The sequence below is a fragment of the Micromys minutus genome (assembly GCF_963924665.1).
Source record: "Micromys minutus genome assembly, chromosome: 1".
NCBI classification, from domain to species: Eukaryota; Metazoa; Chordata; class Mammalia; order Rodentia; family Muridae; genus Micromys; species Micromys minutus.
Window position 1 is genome coordinate 124298940 of NC_137969.1, and position 23360 is coordinate 124322299.

At 37.3% G+C, this 23360-nt stretch overlaps 1 protein-coding gene across 1 annotated transcript in view; it reads left to right on the plus strand.

Annotated features, from left to right (window-relative positions):
• Window positions 1–23360, plus strand: part of GRXCR1 (glutaredoxin and cysteine rich domain containing 1) — a gene marked incomplete at both ends in the record, with an annotated part of 109149 nt that overhangs the window by 80076 nt on the left and 5713 nt on the right. Inside the window, one exon of the mRNA XM_080920109.1 lies at window positions 16328–16393. Within this exon, the coding sequence (XP_080776235.1) occupies window positions 16328–16393 (66 nt within the window). The remainder of the gene's footprint in view (window positions 1–16327; window positions 16394–23360) is intronic.

A 23360-nucleotide genomic window follows, 5' to 3' on the forward strand; every position in this document is an offset into this window, starting at 1 on the left:
ATATGAACACCTTTGGTCACGATCTCTTAAATCATAAGTACTTTATGTCTTCCTGAATGTTGTTTATGTCTCTTCCTTTCCCTTAATTCCACCCAGATTAGTTTAGACTCCTATTGCGGGTAGCCAGTAGACACTTTGGCAATCTTCTGGCTCAACTTTCTTGTATGTCATTTACATTTTAAGTGATATGCGTGTGCAAGCACTCTATCTTAAGAGAAAATGATCACTTATGTAGGACTCCAGCAGAAGGTGTGGCCCAGATTAAAGGTGTGCACCACCACATCTGGATCTGAAACTTGCTTTGTCTCAAGCTGGCCTTGATCTCAGAGACCTATTTGCTCAAGTCTCCTGGGTTTATAGGTGTGTACTACCCTGCCTCGGCCTAAGCTTTACATGGCCACTGTGCCTCAAGATCTGGGTCAGAAACCTGTCTCTTTCAACCTCAAGACCTGGATCACAGGTGCGCCCTTGATTTCCAGTTTGCAGTTCATTCCAGAGGGAGTCATGTTGACAACCAGGAATAGCCATCACACCAACCAAATGGATTGAACTAGGCAATTCCTCTCCTTTTAGACAATGCTAGGCTGAATCAAGTTGACAGTTACTCACTAACTAGAACAGGAATTCTGGGAATCCACCGTGGTTGTCACGTTTGTACACAGAGCACTTAGCCACTGACCAATTCTTCCAACCCCCTCAGTTTTTTTTTTTTTTTTTTTTTTTTTGCTAATCTTCCATTTTGATGACTTTATATCAAAACATTGAATTTTCTCAATATAATATTCATTAATGCGTTTGTAATGTGGTCTTTAAGAATCATAAATTTCCATCTTAGCCTGTTTTAGATACACTGAAGTAGTCTTAACACTCTACCCAGTTATGTGTCCAAAGAGCACATTGTTATATAAATAAAAGTGCAGAGACTGATATAGTACACCTTCCAGGACAAGTTTACATTTATATTAAGAATGGAAGAAATTTACATTTATATGCCAAACACTGTCTCCCCTACCCCATCCTGAAGTATCTTCCCCCATCTCTGCTCCCCTTCTTTTCCGAGAGAATAAGGTCCCCGTGGGTATCCCCTCAACCCTGGTGCACCAAATCTCTGCAGGATTAAGATCAGTCCTGCAGAATCTCTTTATAGACAGACAGTCCTTGGAGAAATGAAGAGGGGTTGTAGTTATTGTTTTGTTGTTTTACAAAGCAAATCCAGTAAAAAGAAGCATAGTTGAGATCTTGGGCTAGGATTATAGTTTCTGGCTAAGAAAATCTCATTCTCAATTTTGTTTCCTCACGTTCTCTTTATAGACTGTTCAGTAGCTTGAACTTGACCCTTTCACACAGATATTAAGTCTTCCTTTGCTATAAGATCCCAAGAACAAAACAAAGTAAAATTCCACTGAAATTGATGCTGGAAACCAATGAGATTATTTGATATGCTTAAAGGATATGGATAAAGGGTTACTGGCAAGAGTGTGGGTGATCCCAGCACAGCCTCACTGGGAAGTCTATAGCCACCATGAATGAGATCCCTCTTCTGTTAACCTTTCTCTGACTATATACCTGATGACCTCCCAAACATGTAGGCCCTGTGTCTTAGGGCATAGTTGCATGCAAATGGATGGGAGAGGGACTAGAAACTCGGAATCAACCCACCCATCCTTCTGTGAGGAAAATATCAAACACTTGGTGATAGACTTTGGCAAACAGCACAGCTGACTTCATGAATATAGTGGCTGTTCTTCTCAAAGGACTATGCTTTACATGATAGCCTCCAATACTCCAGGTTGCAAAACTAGTGTGTAATATTTATTACCCTCATAAAAGTTGAGGGACCCTGTAAGCTTAGGCTTTTCAAAACCTGCTTTAATAAGGGTTCTTAAACGGCTCAACCTCCCTTCTAGCTCACCTGTCAGAGGTAGGAAAAAAAATAGTTAATAGGAAAGAGGGCTGCGGACCTGTATAGAAGTAGTTCTACTGTCTTCTTTCTTTTGTTTTAAGTATAGTTATCTTTATTTTTTTTATTATTGAATATTCCTTAAGGAGGAGAAGGCAAAACTCATCACCTCTGAGTGGATAGTTACGGCATAGTCTGAACTTAAACTTTGCAAAACTTGTAAGTTTCTCTCTTCTTCCCCCCTCTCATATTCATGCACACATATGCATTGCCTCATTATTTATTTACATTGCTACATAGCTAGCATTATGAATCAGGAGCTTTGCTCCAGACGGGAGACCGATCTGTCTCTCAAATAGACATTGGGGCTGGCAACACTGCAGTGGGCTGGGTCTTTTCATCAATCACTAATTAAGAAAACATTCTGCAGGGTTTTCTACAGCCAGGTCTTATGGGGGCATTTTCTCAATGGAATCTCCATCCTCTCTGATCACTATGGCTTGTGCGAAGTAGATATAAGTCTAGTCAGCACTGTGAGATGTTTAATCATGTATTTCTTCCACACCATGACACAACTTGGGTAGTTGCTGAATTGCTCGTAGCTTGTTTGTTGTGGGATCATCTCTTATAAGGTGGACAGTAGTACACTTTCCCCAGAAACCTCTCAGCTTGAGATTACAGTTTTCTGGTTCTGACCGGCATGTTGTATACCACCAGGCCTGTTGTTGACCAAGCCTTGCCTACATTTCTGAACTGTGGGCTTCCATTGAAAACTCCTCAATAAAATCCTATGTGTGTGCTACCAGTGTCCTGTGAGCCTCTTAGAAGCTATTTTATGTTTTCTCTGTGAGTTAAAAAAAAAAAAAACAACTCTCATTAGACAATCTATGCTTCTTTACTGTTGTAAAATCTTTAAAATGCACTTTTTATATTTTTGACCAGTAAGTGCAGTATAGAAAACCTCTCTGAGGTGACAGCTGGGTGTGGTGTGTTTGTTGTTCATGGCTATGATCATGTTACCGTTAGTAACATGAATAATGCAAGAGTCTGTTGAATGGGAGCTCTGCAGTGATCTCTTTTCAGGAACCAATCTATGTTCAAATATCCACAGTTCCCATCTGGGAAAAGAGCCCATTCAAGTTGGAATTACTTCCAATGAGTGGGATTTTAATTGACATTTTGATCATCTAATTATATTCCTCAATTACTATCATAATGTAAGTCTTTCTCAAATGTTTTTTCTGCTGACTGAGTAAATACACATACTGTTCCAGAAAAGCAATTGACTCAATTTTTCAGTTTTTCAGCAATGTTAACTAATTGTTCTTAGGTTTTTATTTGTTTATGGCTCTTCAGTGAATCCTAACTAAAAGCTAGATAAATCTCCCATAATAGGCAATATTTCAGCTATCTTACAACTGAACTGAAAACTTCCTCAGGTTGGGGAAAAATGATGAAAATTCATGTGACTTTTCTTCAGACATTCACAGCCAGCCATTGGACCGAGCCCTGGACCTCAAAGGAAGAATTAGGAAAAAACCTGAATGAGCTAAAGGGGATTCCAACCCCATAGGAAGAACAATGTCAACTACCTAGACCCCACAGAGCTCCCAGAGTCTAAACCACCAACCGAAGAGTACACATAGAGGGACACATGGCTCTAGCTACATATGTAGCAGAGGATTTCCTTATAAGGCATCAGTGGAAGGAGAGGTCCTTGGTCCTATGGAGGCTTGATACCCCATTGTAAGGGGCATTGTAAGGGGATGCTAGAGAGGTGAGGCAGGAGTGGGGGTGGGTGGGTAGGGGAGCATCCTAACAGAGGTAAAGGGAAGGGAGGATGGGACGGGTCGTTTTCAGAAGGAAAACCAGGGAGGGGACAACATTTGACATGTAAATAAATAAAATAACCAATCATTAAATATTATTTACTCATTTTGTGTGTGTACCTATGTGAGTGCATGTGTACCATGTACCTGCAGAAGACAGTGAAACCCAGAAGGAGGTGTCAGCCCTCTGAAATTGGAATTAGAGGTGGTTATAATCCACCATATGGGTTTTGAGAACCAAACCTTCTACAAGAGTGGTAAGGGTTTCTAAGCATGGAACTATCTTTCCAGTATTTCTTTTCCATCATGATGAATAGGCACATGTTAAGCTCAACCATTCTTTCTCCTTTAAAAACAATGTAGTATGTCTTATTTTAACTTACAGTAACACTATCTAAACTTAATGGAAAACATTGTGGTTTAACATTACCTGCCCCACAGAAGACCGGTAGTCATTTTATTCCACAAGTGCTAGCTATTTTATATTGTTGCTATAATATGCCTGCAAGTCACTGACAATTAATAATAACGACTCAGAATAAGGTCATGCTGATTGCATCAACTGTTCCGTTCTGTACTGTATTTTCTGAGGATTGCCAGCCTTTCTTTCTTTCTTTCTCTTTCTTTCTTTTTTTCTTTCTTTCTTTCTTTCTTTCTTTCTTTCTTTCTTTCTTTCTTTCTTTCTTTCTTTCTTTCTTTCTAGTGGATATTTCCTTTACATACATTTCAAATGTTAACCCATTTTCAGGTTTCCCCTCTGGAATTCCCCCTATTCCTTCTCCCCTTGCCTTGCCTCCATGAGAGTGTTTCCCCACTCATCCATTCCCTCCTATCTCTCTACCCTAGCATTCCCCTCCAATGTGGTATTGATCTTTCACAGGGCCAAGGACTTCTCCTCTCCTTTATGCCTGACAAGACCATCGTTTGCTAAATATATTGCTGGAACCATGAGTTCCTTCATGTGTATATTTTGGTAGGTGGTTTAGTCTCTAGGAGCTCTGGTGTGTTTGGTTGATTGATATTGTTGTTCTTCCTGTGGGGTTGCAGCTTCTTCAGTCCTTTTTCTAACTCCTACATTGGGGACCCCATTCTCCATCCAAAGGTTGGTTGAGAGCAACTGACTTTGTATTTATTAGACTCTGGTAGAGCCTCTCAGGAGAAAGCTATATCAGGGCATAATCAGAATGTACTTCTTGCCAGCCAAATTATTGTCTAGGTTTGGTGACTATATATAGGATGGATCCCCACAGTCTCTGGATAGCCCTTCCTTCAGTCTCTGCTCCAAATTTTGTCTCTATATTTCTTCTCGTGGATATTTTGTTCTCCCATTTAAGAGGGACTGGGCATCCCTTCTTTAGTCTTCCAACTTCTTGAGCTTCATATGGTCTGTGAATTGTATCTTGGGTAATAGGAAATTTTGGGCTATTATCCACTTATCAGTGAATGCATACCATGTGTGTTTTTGGGGGATTGGTTTACCTGACTCAGGATAATAGCTTCAAGTTCCTTCCATTTGCTTAAGAATTTCCTAAAGTCATTGTTTTTAATAACTGAGCAGTACTCCATTGTGTGAATGTACTACAATTTCCGTATCTATTCATTATGTGCAGAATATCTGGGTTTGTTCAAGCTTCTGGCTATTATAAACAAGGCTGTTATGAACATAGTGGAGCGTGTGTCTCTGTTAGATGTTGGAGAATCTTTTGGGTATATGCCCAGAGTGATATAGCTGGGTCCTTATGTATAGATTTCTGAGAAACCACCAGACTGATTTCCAGAGTGTACCAGCTTGCAATCCCACCAACAATGCAGGAGTGTTTCTCTTTCACCACATTCTTGCCAGCATCTACTATAACCTGAGTTTTGAACTTACTCATTCTTACTGGTGTGAGGTGGAATCTCAGGGTTGTTTTGATTTGCATTTCCCTGATGATTAAGGTTGTTGAACATTTCTTTAGGTGCTTCTCAGCCATTTGATATTCTTCAGTTAATAATTATTTGTCTAGCTCTGACCTCCATTTTAATAGGATTATTTGATTCTATTGGGTCTATCTTGTTGAGTTTGTTGTATATATTGAATATTAGCCTTCTATTGGATGTAGGATTGGTAAAGATCTTTTCCCAATCTGTTGGTGGCCATTTTGTCCTATTGACAATGTCCTTTGTGTTACAAAAGCTTGGCAATTTTATGAGATTTCATTTGTTAATATTTCCTCTTAGAGCATAAGCCATTTTAGTTGGGTTCAGGAAATATTTTCCTGTGTTCAAGGCTCTTCTGCACTTTTTCTTTTATTAGTTTCAGTGGATCTGGTTTTATGTAAAGGCCTTTGATCCACTTGGACTTGAGCTTAGTGCAAGGTGATAAGAATTTATCAATTTGCATTCTTCTACATGCTGACCTCCAGTTGAACCAGCACCATTTGTTGAAAATGCTGTTTTCCCCTCACTAGATGATTTTTGCTCCATTGTGAAAGATCAAGTGACCATGGGTATGTGGGTCCATTTTGGGTCTTCATTTTTGTTCTATTCATTTACATGCCTGACTCTACCAATAACATACAGTTTTTATCACAACTGATCTGTAATACAGCTTTAGTTTGGAGATTGTGACTCTCCCAGCGGTTCTTTTATTGTTGAGAATAGTTTTAGATATCCTGATTTTTTTGTTATTTTAAATGAATTTGCAAATAGCTTTTTCCAACTCTATGAAAATTGAGTTGACAGTTTGATGAGGATTGCATTAAATCTGTAGATTCCTTTTGGCAAGATAACCATTTTTATTATATTAATCGTGCCAATTTATGAGGGTGGGAAATCTTTCCATCTTCTGAGTTCTTCAATATCTTTCTTCAGAGATTTGAAGTTCTTGTCATACAAACCTTTTCACTTTCTTAGTTAGAGTCACACCAAGGTATTTTATGTTGTTTGTGACTATTGTGAAGGGTGTTGCTTTCCTAATTTTTTTCTCAGCCTGATTATCTTTGAGTAGAGGAAGGCTACTGATTTGTTTGAGTTAATTTTATATCTAGCCACTTTGCTAATTTTTTTTCTGGGGCTTATGAGTCCTCTGGTGAAATTTTTAAGGTCACTTAAGTATAATATTATATCATCTGCAAACAGTGATACTTTAACTTTTTCCTTTCCAATTTTTATTTCTCTGACGTCTTTTTGTTGTCTAATTGCTCTGGCTAGGAATTCCGGTACTATATTGAATAGGTAGGGAGAGAGTGGGCAACCTTATGTAGTTCGTGATTTTAGTGGGATTGCTTCAAGTTTCTCTCCATTTAGTTTGATGTTGGCTAATGGTTTGCTGTATATTTCTTTTAGTATGTTTTGGTATGAGCCTTGAATTCCTGATCTTTCCAGGAATTGAACATGAAGGGGTGTTGAATTTTGTCAAATGCTTTCTCAGCATCTAAAACATGATTATGTGTTTTTTTTTCTTTGAATTTGTTTATATAGTTGATAATGTTGATGAATTTCCATATATTGAACTATCTATGCATCCCTGGGATGATGCCTACTTGATCATGATGGGTGATTATTTTGATGTGTCCTTGAATTCTGTTTAAGAGAATTTTATTAAGTATTTTTGCGTCAATTTTTATAAGGGAGATTTGTCTGAAGTTTTCTTTCTTTGTTGGGTTTTTGTGTGGTTTATGTATATTGTAATTGTGGTATCATAGAACAAATTGGGTAATGTTCCTTCTGTTTCTATTTTGTGAAATAATTTGAAGCGCATTAGTATTAGGTCTTCTTTGAAGGTCTGATAGAATTCTGCACTAAATTCATCTGTTCCTGAGATTTCTTTTCTTTTTTTTTTTTTTACAGTTGGAAGACTTTTGATGACTGCTTCCAGTTCTTTAGGGGTTATGGGACTGTTTAGATGGTTTATCTGATCCTGATTTAGCTTTGGTACCTGGTATCTGTCTAAAAAATTGCCCATTTTATCCATGCTTTCCAGTTTTGTTGAGTATAGGTTTTTGTAGTAAGATCTGATGATTTTATAAAATTTCCTGTTTCTGTTTTTATGTCTCCTTTTCATTTCTGATTTTGTTAATTTGAATACTGTTCCTGTGTTCTCTGGTTAGTGTAACTAGAAGGTTATATATCTTGTTGATTTTTTCAAATAACCAGCTTTTGGTTTTGTTGATTCTTTGTACAGTTCTTTTTGCTTCTACTTGGTTGATTGATTATTTCCTGCCATCTACTTTTCCTGGATGAATTTGCTCCATTTTGTTCTAAAACTTTCAGGTGTGCTGTGAAGCTGCTAGTATATGCTCTCTTCTGTTTCTTTTTGAGGTACTCAGAGCTATGAGTTTTTTCTTAGCATTGCATTATGTGTCTCATATGTTTGGGTATGTTGTGACTTCATTTTCTTTAAATTCTAAAATGTGTTTATTTACTTTCTTTCTTTATTTTTTTCTTTGACCAAATTATTATTGATTACAGTATTGTTCAGCTTCCAGGTGTATGTGCTTTTCTATTGTTTTTGTTGTTGTTGAAGACCAGCCTTAGTTCATAGTGATCCGATAGAATACATGGGATTATTTTGATGTTCTTGTATCTGTTGAGGCCTGTTTTGTAATACATTATATGATCAGTTTTGGGTAGTTATCACAATGTGCTAAGAAGAAGGTATATTCTTTTGTTTTAGGATGAAATGTCCTATAGTTATCTATCAAATCCATTTGGTTCATAACTTCTGTTAGTTTCACTGTGTCTCTGTTCAGTTTCTGTTTTTATAATCTGTCCATTGATGAGAGTGGGGTGTTGAAGTCTCCCACTATTATTGTGTGTGGTGCAATGTATGCTTTGAGCTTTAGTAGAGTTTCTTTGTGAATGTAGTGCCCTTGTGTTTGGAGCACAGATGTTCAGGATTGAGAGTTTATTTTGAAGAATTTTCCTTTGATGACTATGAAGTTTCCTGCCCTATCATTTTTGATAACTTTCGATTGAAATTCAATTTTATTTGGTATTAGAATGCCTACTTCAGCTTGTTTCTTGGGACTATTTGCTTAGAAAATTGTTTTACAGCCTTTTTGTGTGAGATAGTATCTGTTTTTGTCACTGAGATGAGTTTCCTGTATTCAGCAAAATGCTGGATTTTGTTTATGTATCCAGTCTGTTAGTCTATGTCTCCTTATTGAAGAATTGAGTCCATTGATGTTAACAGATGTTAAGGAATAGTGATTGTTGTTTCCTGTTATTTTTGTTGTTAGAGGTACAATTATGTTTGTGTGGTTTTTTTTTTTTTTTGGTTTATTGCAAGAAGATTATTTCTTGATTTTTTTGTATTTTCTCTCCTTATTTTGGAGATTTTTATTTATCATCCTTTGTAAGGCTGGATTTGTGGAAAGATATTGTGTAAATTTATTTTCTCATGGAAAATCTTGGTTTCTTCATCTATGGTACTTGAGCGTTTTGCTGGGTATAGTAGCCTGAACTGTCATTTGTGTTCTCTTAGGCTCTGTATGTCTTCTGTCCAGGATATGCTATATTTTATGGTCTGTTGAAAAGTCTGGTGTAATTCTAATAGGTCTGCCTTTATATGTTGACTTTTTTTCCTTAATGCTTTTAATATCATTTTTTTTTGTTTTGTGCATTTGTTTTGACTATTATGTGATGGGAAGAATTTCTTTTCTTGTTTATTTGGAGTTCCTTAGGCTACATGGTAATCTCTTTCTTTAGGTTATAGAAGTTTTTTTTTCTATAATTTTATTGAAGATATATACTGGTCCTTTTAGTTGGGAATCTTTTCTCTCTTCTATGCCTATTATTCTTAGGTTTGGTCTTTACATTGTGTCCTAGATTTACTAGATTTTTTGGTTAGGAGATTTTTGCTTTTTGCATTTTCTTTGATTGTTGTATTGGTGATTTCTGTGGTATCTTCTGCCCCTGATATTCTCTCCACTATCTCTTGTATTATGTTGTTGGTGCTTGCTTTTATGATTCCTGATCTTTGTCCTAGATTTTCTATTTCTAGGGCTGTCTCTGTTTGTGATTTCTTTACTGATTCTATTTTTATTTTTAAATCCTAGATGGGTTTGTCTAATTCCTTCTACTGTTTTGCAGTGTTCTCTTGTGTTTCTTTAAAGGAATTATTCATGCTTTTCTCAAGTCCTTTATTATCATCATGAGATATAATTTCAAATCCAAATCTTGTTTTTCAGGTGTGTTGGGATATCCAGGACTAGCTGTAGTGGGAGAAATGGGTTTTGATAATGTGAAGTTGCCTTGGTTTCTTGTTTATGTTCTTGTGCCTGTCTCTTGCCATCTTGTTGTCTCTAGTGCTACCTGCCCTAGCTGTCTCTGACTGGATCCTGTTCTTCTCGAGATCCTGATTGGCCAGGTGTCTCTGTGAGCCTGTGATTCTGGGATCCTATGATTCTGAGGATCCTGAGTGTGTCAGAACTCCTGGAAGTCAAGCTGTCTCTGAGATAATGAAGTCTCAGTGTGACCAAGTTCCTGATGTCCTTGAGTGTGTGAGAGCTACTGTGCTCCTGGTTGTGTCTGATAACCAGGGAGTCTAGGTTCCTCTGTGATCCTGAGCCTGTTAGTACACCTGTGTCCCTGTGATATTGTGATCCTGTGATTCTGTGGTTCTGGGGTCCTTGGCATGCTAGCGCACCTGGGTGAAGGGCTTTCTCTGGTTGGTGAGAGATTATGTGCAGCACTAGTGCCCTAGGTCTGCTAGGGCTCAGGTTCAGATCGGAAGGGAGAGGTTTGTTAATCTTAAGGTATTTCACAAAACTTTATGTAAGACCCATCAAGTTAAAGGTCAATATGAATTCTTATGGCTTCAGTTCCAGCTGACCACCCAGCATTACCTGTGCCTGCATATGACCTCATTGTTGGTTTTGTGGCTGATACTGAAAAAAATGCTGATAGTAAGCCAAAAATTATGATTGTAATGCTCATGCTTTGTTATCTTAGTGTTCTGAAATCTTCCCTTTCACCACCCATTCAGCACCTCTTCTACCTCGCCCTGGACCACTCAGCATAAGTATTATCTGATGATACTTTGTCTACTAAGGTAAAATGCATTACTTTTCCTTGCTTGCCTTTTAAACCTTTGAACATGTTTTTTTTTCTGATAAAAACAAAAACAAAAACAAAAACAAAAACCTTCCCTGAGAACAGACTTGTACCACAATTAGGTTTTTGATTCCTTTTGGTGGTCTTGGTCTGATTAGTATTAGAGTCTGCGTTCAATAAACCATCCCTGTCTAACTGAGATCAGTGTTCATGTGGTTTGTGGAGCCACTCCTAGACCACAACAGAAAATAGTTTTCTAGACTCTACAGATCGATCATTTCTTGTTTATAAACTGACCTTTGTGCCCTGCATTAGTTTTTGGCAAATTTACTCCTGTGATTGTCACTTGAATGATATTTGAGTTTCCAGTCAAGTGTGATGCATACTTCCAGATATTTTCTATTCTCTTATGTCATTTCAACATTATTATACCCACTTATCAATGAGTTCATAAAACATTAGAGCACACAGATTAACTGTTAAAGTTAACTTCTAAGTGGAGATATTAGAATTCTAATCTGTACTTTCTTAGTGATCTAAAGTACTGCATTAAAAGTCAGTGTTCATAAAAGAATTTGGGAAGTAACAAACAAAAATCATGAATCTATTATGGAGAATAATTCTTAGGCTCTTGCCAGCTCAATCCTCAATATTGCCACAAAAACAAGACAACAAAAAAACTTATTGACTTGATAATATCAAGTTCATATAACTTGATTAACTGAAAGAAACATGACATTCAATGTCAGAAAAAAAAAAAAAAAAAAAAAAAAAACTTCTCCAAGATCGTCTGTGTTGGTGATGTAATTTCTGTTATGAAATGTCAGGATTACTTTCACTGGGAAATTACCCTTTTCAACTATAATGAAAACACTGGTTCAACTCTAATTACATTAAGCCAATGACACTGGCTTTGTCAGTCATTTTTCTAACACCCAAGAGTCTCTGTTAAGTAATTGCCTAATAACTAAATTATTTTAGTTAATTCTGCAGCTAAGTTATCCTGCTGGCCCACCGGAGCCTTTGCTGTACTTTTTAACATTGGTGGGTTATTACTACACCTGCTTTGAACAGTTTCTAGGTCTTTGTGTTTGATGCGGAACTCCAGAGATGCCATGCTTGTTACACACTGGAGAAGATTCAGTGCTTAGTCCTGGGGGAAATACTCACTTTGTCAGCAGGGCTTAGGTGGCCTGTTTCCAGGCATCAGGGATGTGAGCTCCCATTTCCGATGGGCATGGCAAATGTAGCAACAAACACTAACTGAGCACATATTTTGGCAGGAGTGGAGCTTCGTTCTAGTTGAGCTCTTTCAGTGCCAAACATGCCATCTGTTCTCCTGATTACACAGCAGAAGGCATCCTTACCAGGCAGGATGTCTCAGTCCCAGTCACCTGGTCCTCCCCAGAGACGGACTTTGGGAGTGTTTATCTGCATGCTTCTCTGGTCCTCTGACATTCTTCCCTGAAGCCAAATCATCATGACCTCACCTCACAAATACTCAATGTGATGTTTCCCCTGCTTGCTTAACTTTGCTGAGTTAGAATTGATGATAAGAAATACCTGTTTAAAAGTTAATGCTTATTTACTCTGAAATGTTGAAGATAAATAATATAGTACATCTTCATGAGCTGTTGATGGTACAGAGAACACTGTATACCTAAGGATGTCATAAGCTTCTAGTCATCCTAGCGTGGTATGCAGTGAGTCAAATATAGATTGCAGATGACTGATTTTCCTGAGAATTTCAAGGATGCTTTATTTAGACTTACCATTTTTATTAGATTTGAATGGTGTATTGCAGTATTTCTGGTGTAGAGTGAGGAGAAGGACAGAGGAAAATTTAGGCAATGGGTGGAGATCCTATGTAAAAATCTAAGGAAGAGAGGAGGGAAGAAATTCAGGAAGTTACAGTAGGAGGACACACCACTTGAGGGGGGGGTGGTGAACCAACTGAGCTGCCATTTGTGGGCCATGCTGAAAGTGTGGGGTTTTTTGTCAGTCATGAGAAGATTGTGTAACACTCCATGTGTAGTATGCAGCAAGACAATGATAAATACATGGCAGGGAGTCAATTAAGTAAAAGAATTCTTTCATCAGGAAGCTAAAAGTTTTACAGGTGGGTTTCAAGAGCATGATTTTTAATAGCATTTATTGAAAGCACAATTTATGTATAAATGAAGTATAAGCTAAGATATTATTTGTTGTATGAGCTGTTTCATCTCTTGTACCTGAGTTGTGTTTAGACTCCTGCGCTAAAGCAGACTTGCTTTTCCCTGAGTTGCTGATTGAGAATCTAATGTAAGCCTAAACCTTTGCTATCTTTTTGGGATGTGCTTGGGGCATTTTCTTCTTCTTGAGTTAGTAAATATATTTTTATTATCATGCCATGGTATGGGTCTGTTCTTAGAATGATGAAATGATATAAATGAGTGAATATGAACAAAACCCAAATAATACAGGCATTCATATGAAACACAATGAATAGGGATATATACATCACACACACATACACACATACACATACACACACACACATACATACACACACACACACACACTTATGAGGTAGAACCTATCATGGCACATACAACACACAATGAAGCCTTAATAACTGGGTAAAATACAGTGCTGAAATGGACAAAATTAAACTTGTTTCCTTCAGTTCTCTGGTGTGCCTATGTTGATGTGGGGTCCACCCAGTGAAAAGTGCTTGTCCTGGAGATTCAGTGATTAGCAGCTCCTAAGCACACCATGATTTCAGATTTCATAGTCCCTAGACTAAGAGTTCTCAGAGATCAGAAAGTCACCAGAGTCTTCTCTCTCTCTCTCTCTCTCTCTCTCTCTCTCTCTCTCTCTCTCTCTCTTCCTGTCTCTCCCTCTATCCCAGTGCATATTTTTTATTCTTTTCAAACTTCACTGCCTTTTTAAAAAAGTTTCTAATTACTTTGCAGCATTACTACTCTTTTCAGGATAATATTAATTTTAACAAAAATGAATAAAAATGACTTATAATCAATTATAAAAGACAGAACAAATATTAAAGTTACCCAAGAAGTTTTGGTAAACCCGATCATATACCTGTATGGTTAACTTCTGTTAGCTTGTCGCTAAATGGTGAGTTATAGATAAAAAGTGTCAAACTCTGATATTATTAGCCAAATACAAGAAAAAATATATTTATCAAGAATGTCAGTGTTTAGGGTAGTACAGTCTCTGTTGTGGACACAAAGGTATTTTGGTGATTCAATTCATAGATTAGATACATTTGATTGAAAAGGGGAGTGGGTAAGACTTTTGGAATACTCAAATACTCAAAGAGGAGAGCAGTGGGAGTCCTGTGCCATGCTGAACCTCAGCACGAAAGAAACGGTCCAGTTAGGCTGACATCTTCATTCTGGTTGCTGCTTTTAGGAACAGAGGGTTCCGAGAACATTCTTGTCTACTCCCCACAACTCCCATTCTAAGACCTTATACATTAACAGGCCTGTAGATAGATATGTGGGAGTCAGTAGAGAACAGGAGATTTTGGTTACTGTTGCTGCCCCTCAGCCCTTGTTACAAAGACTAGAAACTGGTTTCACAATACAGATCTGAGCATGAGTTAAAGAGTCACGGTGGAGACTCTTAGGGTGGGTGAAGCCGGGGTCAGAAAGGAGGCAGGTATTCGGCTCTCTGCTTCCTGTAACTGGGAAACCCTTTAAACATCTTGAGCACTTGGTATACTACCTATTCACTGACATTCAGTTATCTTGAGCATAAGGATCATATGTCTTCTTCCACCCCCAATCTTGATTTGAGCAAAGCTTAGCTCTCTTCTGTTGGGTCTTCTTCGCTCCACAAATTATTTGACTGAGAAAGAGAGGATTCCATGTTTTTAAGGTAAATGAACTAGATCCCTTTTCAGCACATATTACATTCTAACCAACTGACAGAGGCACATTGCATTGCTAGGAACTAGGAGGCCGACCAGCCGCAGGTTTTAAGGGGCATTCATTTTGTTTCCTGTCTTTGTGGTGCTATTTTATTTCATTTGAGAAAAATGATCTGTATATTATCCTTGCTGACTTAGTTCTTGTGCCAAATTCTCCAGAGGATTTCCCCATTTTAGCCTGGTTAGGTCAGGCAAGGAAACAGAACGCTGTAAAAGTAAAATATTACTGGTTCTTTTCTGAGTTTTAGCCACTGTAGTATTTGCAATGGGCTTCTGTCTCTCATGTTGTTACATTGACTATCATGACTGTGTTGTGTGACTGGTAAAACTATCAACAAATTCATGGAATACGATGTACTTCCTAGGCTCTGTGCATTTCTTGCCTCTCTGTCCATATCTCTGTAGTAGATTATAATATATTGATTCGACATTTCTGATGCTGTTATTTGTTAGGAGGTAGAATACACTGAAATGTAACAGAGCTAGAGGTTCCTAGGCAACAAGGGGGATCATCCTGTCTGCTGAGATGAGTCACATGTTCTTTATGACCCAAAGAGATGATAAAAGGACACAGTCACTAATCCCAGAAGACAATCTGAAGCTTCATCAAGCAGATCCTTAGCCCAAATTTGCATTCTTTGTCCATCCTTCGCTCATCCCGTTCTTTTAGTATTAATTTTCAATTCTTCAGGTAGATTATTCTTTTACATGTGTTCACAGAAAATATACTTTGATCTTTATTTAAACTAAGATGTCATTATTTTTTTAAGTGAATATTAGCAGTGTTCACTGCAAGTAAAAAAAATGGTATGATCTTCCTTCCTGACTTGTTTGACTCTTACTCTAAGCAACACAGGGACAATGTTATGAAGTTACATACAAAGTAGAAATGGGTTCAGCCTTTAATTGGTAATAGTTACTCATACTTTTCTCTCCTCTTTCTGCACTGTGAAAAGTGGAGTGGAAGAATGTTAAGAAGAAGGTAGAAAAGAGAGGCAACCGCAATGGTTGGAAGCATCATGACGCATGTGTGAGGACATACACGCGCAGCTCCTAGTCTTGTTCTCACAGGATGCATTAGAAGTTAAAAACATCAGCTCTGGAATTTCCCCTCTCTCTCTTCCAACCCTTTTTATGCTTTCTCCAAAGGAGTCTTTGGGGTTGTTCTTTAATTTTACTAAGGGTCAACTCCGACTAATAGCAGAGTATTAAATGAGATGAAGTGTTCTGTCTGACAATAGTGTTGGTTGAATGATGATTATTTTTTTTTAGCTGGTAATGCACGACTTTAAAATAAAAAGGGCCATGTTCAAGATGCCTAGGAGAGGGCAGAGTCAATCCCAGCTGTGTATTCTCCAGAGGGAACATATGGCAATAGGCTCCATGTGTTGCTATAATGGATGCAGTACACCCCAAAGCATGCCCCTGTTGGCAGCCTTCTTGGTTCCTAAAGTGACCCTTGATACAGGAGTAGGTATGTGACAGTGAAAATCTTTGATCTATATTTAATTTTACTCTGACATGAGGAGAAGATGTATTCATCATGTAATGAGTTAACCTTTCCTGGGTACTTTCAAATACTAACACAACTAATTTTCTTTTCTCCTCTAACCCTCTCGTTAATAGGGTGCTGAGAAAATTTTGTCAATGAATGAATCAGGAGAACTGCAAGACCTTTTAACAAAAATTGAGGTAATTGTGCTTTTAACAACCTATTTCTAGTAATCAAAATGTTAAGCACATTCTGACCATAATTGGTTCCCTAGCTGAAGTTTTATCCTGTGTTCATACAAATATATAACACTGTGTGTGTGACAGTTGTAATTGGGTACCACCTGCCATTACATTTGCTCCAAGTAGGGTGATTTAAACATCTGCTTCTAACAACCTCGTCCTATTAACTGAACTTTTTAGTTGGCTTTATCTGAGACTAATTATAAGAGAGATATTGGTGAAGTATTAAACTCGACAATTGTCTTAAGGCACACTTATTCCCATAGACTTATTCATAATTATGAAGGCAAAAAAAACACCATTCCTATGTGTTGATTTTTGTTTTTACCTTTTACAATTATAGCACCAGAAACACAGTATATTCAAATATATAGTGCATTAAATTGATGTGCAACCAGGAAACCCTTAACATTTCTCTGATGAATGATTGTAGCAGCCTGTTTCTTCTTTGTGTAAGGAGACCATGTGCCTTATCATCCAGATGGAGACATTTTTACGAGTGGAAATTATGCATTCATAATTATCTAGAGTTTTCCCAGGCTAACAAGGCCATCCAGCACCCACATGCTTTCACCAGCTCTTCTTGTTCTCCCCCTTCTATTTGATTATTTCCCATACCGCCAGCATCAGTCAAGGCTAAGAGCTAAATGTTTGAGTTCCTCATTATATTTCACTACCTGTATGGTCTATGGTAGTGATTTCCAGCACCACTTCTAAAAATACAGACTAGTTTTTCCTGCCTTATCTTCATGAAATGTTGTACTGAGTGGTAGCCAAAGAATTCCTTTTGTCCCTTTCATTTGGGTTTTTAATTTTCTCCCAAATGAGCTACTTCTTAGTTTTAATAGTCACTTTTTAATTTGATATTTAGTCTTTCTCAGAAGGAAAACAAAATATTTTCACTCATTTGACAAATAGTCTGAAAGTTGCAGTTTGCGAGCATTTTCCTTTGTGAGACAATAGTGTCTGGGCTCAAAGATTTGCTTGCACATAGCAATAACTCAGAAGTTTTTGTGATAATTCCTGTCATAATAATAACAGGTGTATTACATTTGTGCACATTGGTCGAATAAAGATGATAGTTAGAGAGAAAGTGCTTCTGAACATGGGGTGTTCCTGGGATATAAGAATAGAATATGCCATGATATGAATTCCTAAATTTTCTTATCATACATAGTTTGCAAATTCTGAAGTATTATTGTTTGAAATTTGGGAATTTAGCTGGAAGCTCAGATATAATGATATTTATGTAATTTTGAACACATTCCTTTACCCCTTGGTATCCTGATAACTTCAGGTATCAAATGAGACTGTGCACTTGTCTAAATTTTCATTCAGCTAAAAATATCTGAGTGGGTAGATTACTTTCTTTCTGTTCCTATAAACTACTTCAGTTCCATAAAGCTATTGATTTTGGTTAATGTATATCTTTTTATTCAGCCCACACCATTTGAATAGTGTATATTATTTAATATTATATAGTTTTCTGAGCATGTTTTAATGTTATGTGGTGATATTACAGAATACACACCATGATTTTATATTGATATTTGAACATTGAAGGCATTTAGTTTAATAGTTGTGTATCTATCCATAACAGCTCTTTCCAGTAGTTTTTGCTTCCACAATGGAAACACTTTATGACTGAACTGTCCAAGATAGTAACCTCTGGCTTCCCATGGCTATTGAATACATGGTTTTGTGAATGAGAAACTGATTTATTTAGTTTTTGAGATGGGAGTTTTATTTAGGTCAAGTTAGCTTTCAATTCCTTACATAGCTGAGGGTGAGCTTGAAATCTGATTCTCTTGCTTATACCTCCCAAGGAAACAGATTTTTAAATTTTATTAATTATTTTGAAAGACTCAGAGAGCCTTTGTATCTAAGAGACCCCCCCCCCCAAAGAGGCACGGAGGCAGCGATCAATGCAATAGCAAGAGGTTTATTAGTCTGGAACGTCAGGGTCGTCCTATACCCTGAGGAGAGGTGACCCCAAAGGGTTGTTAAAAGTAGTTTTTATGCTTCTTAGGGATATAGGTTACAAAAACAAGGTTATGATTCAAATTCATTGGCTAAGCATATTGACCTTTAAACATATTGGCTAGTGAGCATATGTGTCAGAACCCTAACTGGGACTTTTCAGAGGGTCAGATGACTATCAGTCAGCATATTCTTTGATTCTCCTAAGAATTATTTACTCAAGGAAATCCCTTAAGCCTAAGCAGGGTGGGTCCTTTAATCTCTATTTGTCAGGCAGGAGAAGAGAGGAGGGGAATCTATGGAATGTAGAGGGCAGGAGGGTCAAGGGCTCAGAATATCCACAGTGACTTCTTAATTTTATTCAAATGGAAATATCAATTGCCTTCTGTATTATATGGTTTATGTTAATTTGACACACATTGGAGTCATCAGAGAGGAAGAAGCCTCAATTGACAAAATGCTTCCATAAAATCAGGATATAAGGCAGTTTCTTAATTAGTGATCCCTTGAAGACGGTCCAGTTCATTGTGGGTGGTGCAGTTCCTGTGCTGGACTGGTGGTCCTGTGTTCTGTAAGAAAGCAGGTTAAGAAAGTCATGTGAAGCAAGACAGTAAGCAGCCTCTTGCAGGAGCCCCTGCCTCCAGGTTCCTGCCTTGTGTGAATTGTGGTCCTGACTTCTTTGTTGATAAACAGTGATGTGAAAGCATAAGCCAAAGAAATCCTATCCTTCTCGTCTTGCTTTCAGTCCTGGTATGGTATCATGGCAACAGAAACCCTAAGACAAGCATTTTAATTCTATACATTAGTAGTGTGCTGTGGATTGCTGTTTGTATTTTGCTGGTAATTCTGCTCCCTCAAGAGGGGTGCCCCAAAGTAGGTCACATATTCAGATGATTTCAAATAAAATCTTATTTGGTCAAATAAAGACTAGAGTCTATGATTGGGCAGTGAAAGGAAAAGGTGGGCCTGGAAATTTCAGAGAAGAAGGAACATGGAGGAAAGAGAGATGGAAGACAGAGAAGAAGATGGATAAAGAAGAGGTGAAAGTTTAAGCAGACCCATGTGGTCTGGAGAAGCAAGTAGCTAGGGATCTCATATATGGGCAGTAGAGTCGTGGAGTGATATATTTGTCCAACTTAGGTGTGTACTTGTAAATATATTAACTGAGTTGTGGGTTCTTTGCATGGGCATATTGGAATTGGAGATTTATCAATATAAAACTGTCTACTATAAATATGTCTCTAGTGTTTTCCTTTCATGGGGCTAGTGGGAGCTGAGTGAGACTGGAGTGTTGTTGACCTTCTGCAGACCAGCCATGGGAGGGGTCATGTGAGAGGGACAAGGGAGGGGGAGGAGGGATGGCCTGAGAAATGCTCTAAGTTTCTAGGCAACAACTGGTCTGGTCAGTTTAGCAAGCCTACCTAGGCAATCAGGGCCAGATGGCTGCTTAGAGCTAGCCACAGGTGATGGAAGGGATCACTATTGCCAGTACCTAGATGGTTTTAGCATGGATTATTAAAATTACATGCTACAGTAGTGCCTTTTCAGTCTTACAGGATAAATGAGCTTTGATGGATTTATTTTTATAGATATGTAATTGACTTAAAGGATCTGAACATTTATTCCTTTGTCTCCATGACTTTAAAATTCTGCCATTTGACATTAGCAGGCTAGATTAATGAAACTGCCCTTTCTCTTCCAGTCTACAGAGCTTTGTAGGAAACATTTTCTCTAAGTTTGTCCCTGTTTTACAATTAGTGCAATGAAGGTAAAAATATTAAGAATATTTCTAATTTTTAAAAGGATAGTGTGCCAGTGGCTTCTATTCTTATAGCAACTTTAAGGTACTACAATTTAGTCAGACCTCTTGTCTGAAGGGTAAAACTGGTAGAGATTTTGTAGTCACCCAGGAAATCTTAGAACTCTGGCCACTAGGGAACTAGGGTTTAATGAAAACCAACCTAGATTTAAAAAAAAATAAAAGACTTAGAGGGCATTAGATAATCAATCAAACTAGATGAGGATTCAATATTCAAATCTAAAACATCCAGTACTTCTGGTTAACTTTGGTAGGAGTTATTTATAAGATCAGAAATATATAATTACTGATTATGTCACAAATAATATGCTTGGTATTTTATATATGCTGAGTGATTGAAATAGGTTTTATTATTATTCCCATGATACCATTTAAGGAATATGAGCACAGAAAAAGACTAAATTATTTGCTCAGGATGCTACAGAAAATAGTTAATTCCTGAATGAGATCAGCTCGACTTTGAAGCATGTTTATTACTATTAATTATGAAGCTATGTTTCTGGGACTCTCAATTCAAGTGACATACAATAGGCCATATGACTTTATCATGACAGGACAAAAGACTAACTGAAGAAATTGTCTGGTGTATTAAGTGCAGGGCACAAGCTATTCCAGCACTGTGGTCTGTTTTTTATGGAACATTCCAGATGATGTGGATAAGTGGTTATTCTATAATAAGACATTAGTCAGGTCCTATGAGTTGCTGATCTGGGTACCACATGATGGTCATCACCTGCCCTTGGTCCTCATAGTCCAAGTCCCATTCTGAGTGTTATCTGAAATGAAGATGTGGGACAAGGCTCTGAAGTTGTAAGTAGCCAACAGAAGGAAATAGGAAAATAATTGTACATTTTTCTAGTCAAGAATGGCTGTTCAAGTAAACATTTCGCTTGCAAGCTAAGTGGCTAGCACTTATTGATAGAGATTTTCCGTGTCCCTATGCATGAGCAACTGGTCAAATAGAGAAGATTTACATCACTTAAAAGCAACATATGTCATTGAAATAGTTAATTTTTCTAATGGTAATAGAGGTGGTCTCAGAATAGTTTCATCTCTGTGCTGAAAGCATCAGAATTAGCAGGTGACTCAAAGGCATATTTACTTTTGCTTTACAGAGAGATGCTCTTAAACTAGAAAGCTAATATTTAAACTTTCAAACCAAAGAGCTCAACAGGGTAGAACATTGTTGACTCACGTGACTATGAATAATTTAACTAGAGACAACAGCTGGAGAATATGACTTAAGGTAGAGATTTATTAATGGAATAATGACTTATAATGTCTAAATTCATTTTGTACCAGCCAACATTCTATTTGTCGTATGTGGATTAGTTCACCGAATCCTGTCAATAACTGAGAAATCAGAGAAAAACCTCATCTTACAATTCACAAATTCTGAAGTTGAATTTTAAGATGGCCTTGATACACCAGTGATTCAGTCAATATGAGAATGTGGATTTCAGTAAGATATGTTTATTTTCTCTTAGGCAATTTATCACTTGTGACTTTCAGATAAATTATGAAGTCAGAGTGGACCCTTGATACTAGTGGATTTAACATCTGATGCTTTTACTTATCAAAAGTAATTTTGTGAACTCTATTTCAGATATATGATGTGCAATAAATTCTAATTCTGTTGCATTACAATTCTGTGTTCTATGTACTGACAAACTGATGCTCAGGGTGTCTGAGTGATAGACATAGGGAGTCCGAGCAGCTGAATAGACTCCATAGTTTATTTTTGCTATTTTTTCATCATAAACATATTTTCTGGAAAAACATATGCTATTCTAACATTTCATCATTTACAAGTGTCTTGGATACAGTGGGAGATGGCTTCAGACAAATTCCACCTGGTGTCTTTTTGTGTTTCTTACTGAAAATGCTGAGGCACATGTTTTAAAAACTACCAATAATTTACATTAGTTGATGCTTTCTAAATATTACTCTTATTGCTTAACAGCACCTGTTCTGTAGGCTACCACAAAGGCTTGATGTCCATTTACATTTTTTCTTACAACTTTATTTAAAAAGAGAGATACATGTACAGATTTTTAGAAGCATATTGGCATATAAGTATGTGCGTATATTTTTGTTAGTACTTGATTTTTTTAAAGGTTTGATAGTATGCATTGAAATCTTACTAGCTACCATAAGTATAAAGTACATGTAAAACAATATATAACATAGAAATAGTCAAAGTTTTCTTGGTGTGTATAGATTAAACATAATTATTTTTAAATACCAAAAATTGCCACAAGACTATCGTCTTATATTTTGAGTTATTAGTGATTTAAGATCTAGGGTTACCACACTCTGAGTGGATGCTATACATTGGCTGTTTTTTATTTTTATTTTTTCCTATGAGGGAATGAAGCTTCTAATTCTGGCCTTTCTTTTTTTGAGCTTCATATGATCTGTGAGTTGTTTCTTGGGTATTCAGAGCTATCTGGGGCTAGTATCCAGTTACCAGTGACTGCATATTATCTCTGTTCTTTCGTGATTGGGTTACCTCACTCAGGATGATATTCTCTAGATGCATCCATTTTCTTAAGAATTTCATAAAGTCATTGTTTCTGATAGCTGAGTAGTACTCCATTGTGTAAATGTACTACAATTTTTGTATCTATTCATCTACTGAAGAACATCTGGGTTCTTTCCAGCTTCTGGCTATTATGAATAGAGCTGCTATGAACATTGTGGTGCATGTGTCCTTATTGTATGGTGGAGCATCACTGGGATATATACCCAGAAGTGGAATAACTGAATATTCAGGTAGGACTATGTCCAATTTTCTGAGGAACCACCAGACTGATTTTCAGAGTGGTTGTACAAGCTCACAACCCCATCAACAAAAGAGGAGTGTTCCTCTTCCTCTACATCCTCGCTAGCATCTGCTGTCATCCGAGCTCTTGTTCTTAGCCATTCTGACTGGTGTGAAGTGTAATCTCAGGGTTGTTTTGATTTGCATTTCCCTGATGAATAGAGATGTCCAGGACTTTCTTAGATGCTTCTCAGTTATTCAATATTCCTCAATTGAGAATTCTTTGTTTAGCTCTGTACCCCATTTTTTAAATAGGATTGTTTGATTCTCTGGAGTCTAATTTCTTGAGTTCTTTGTATATA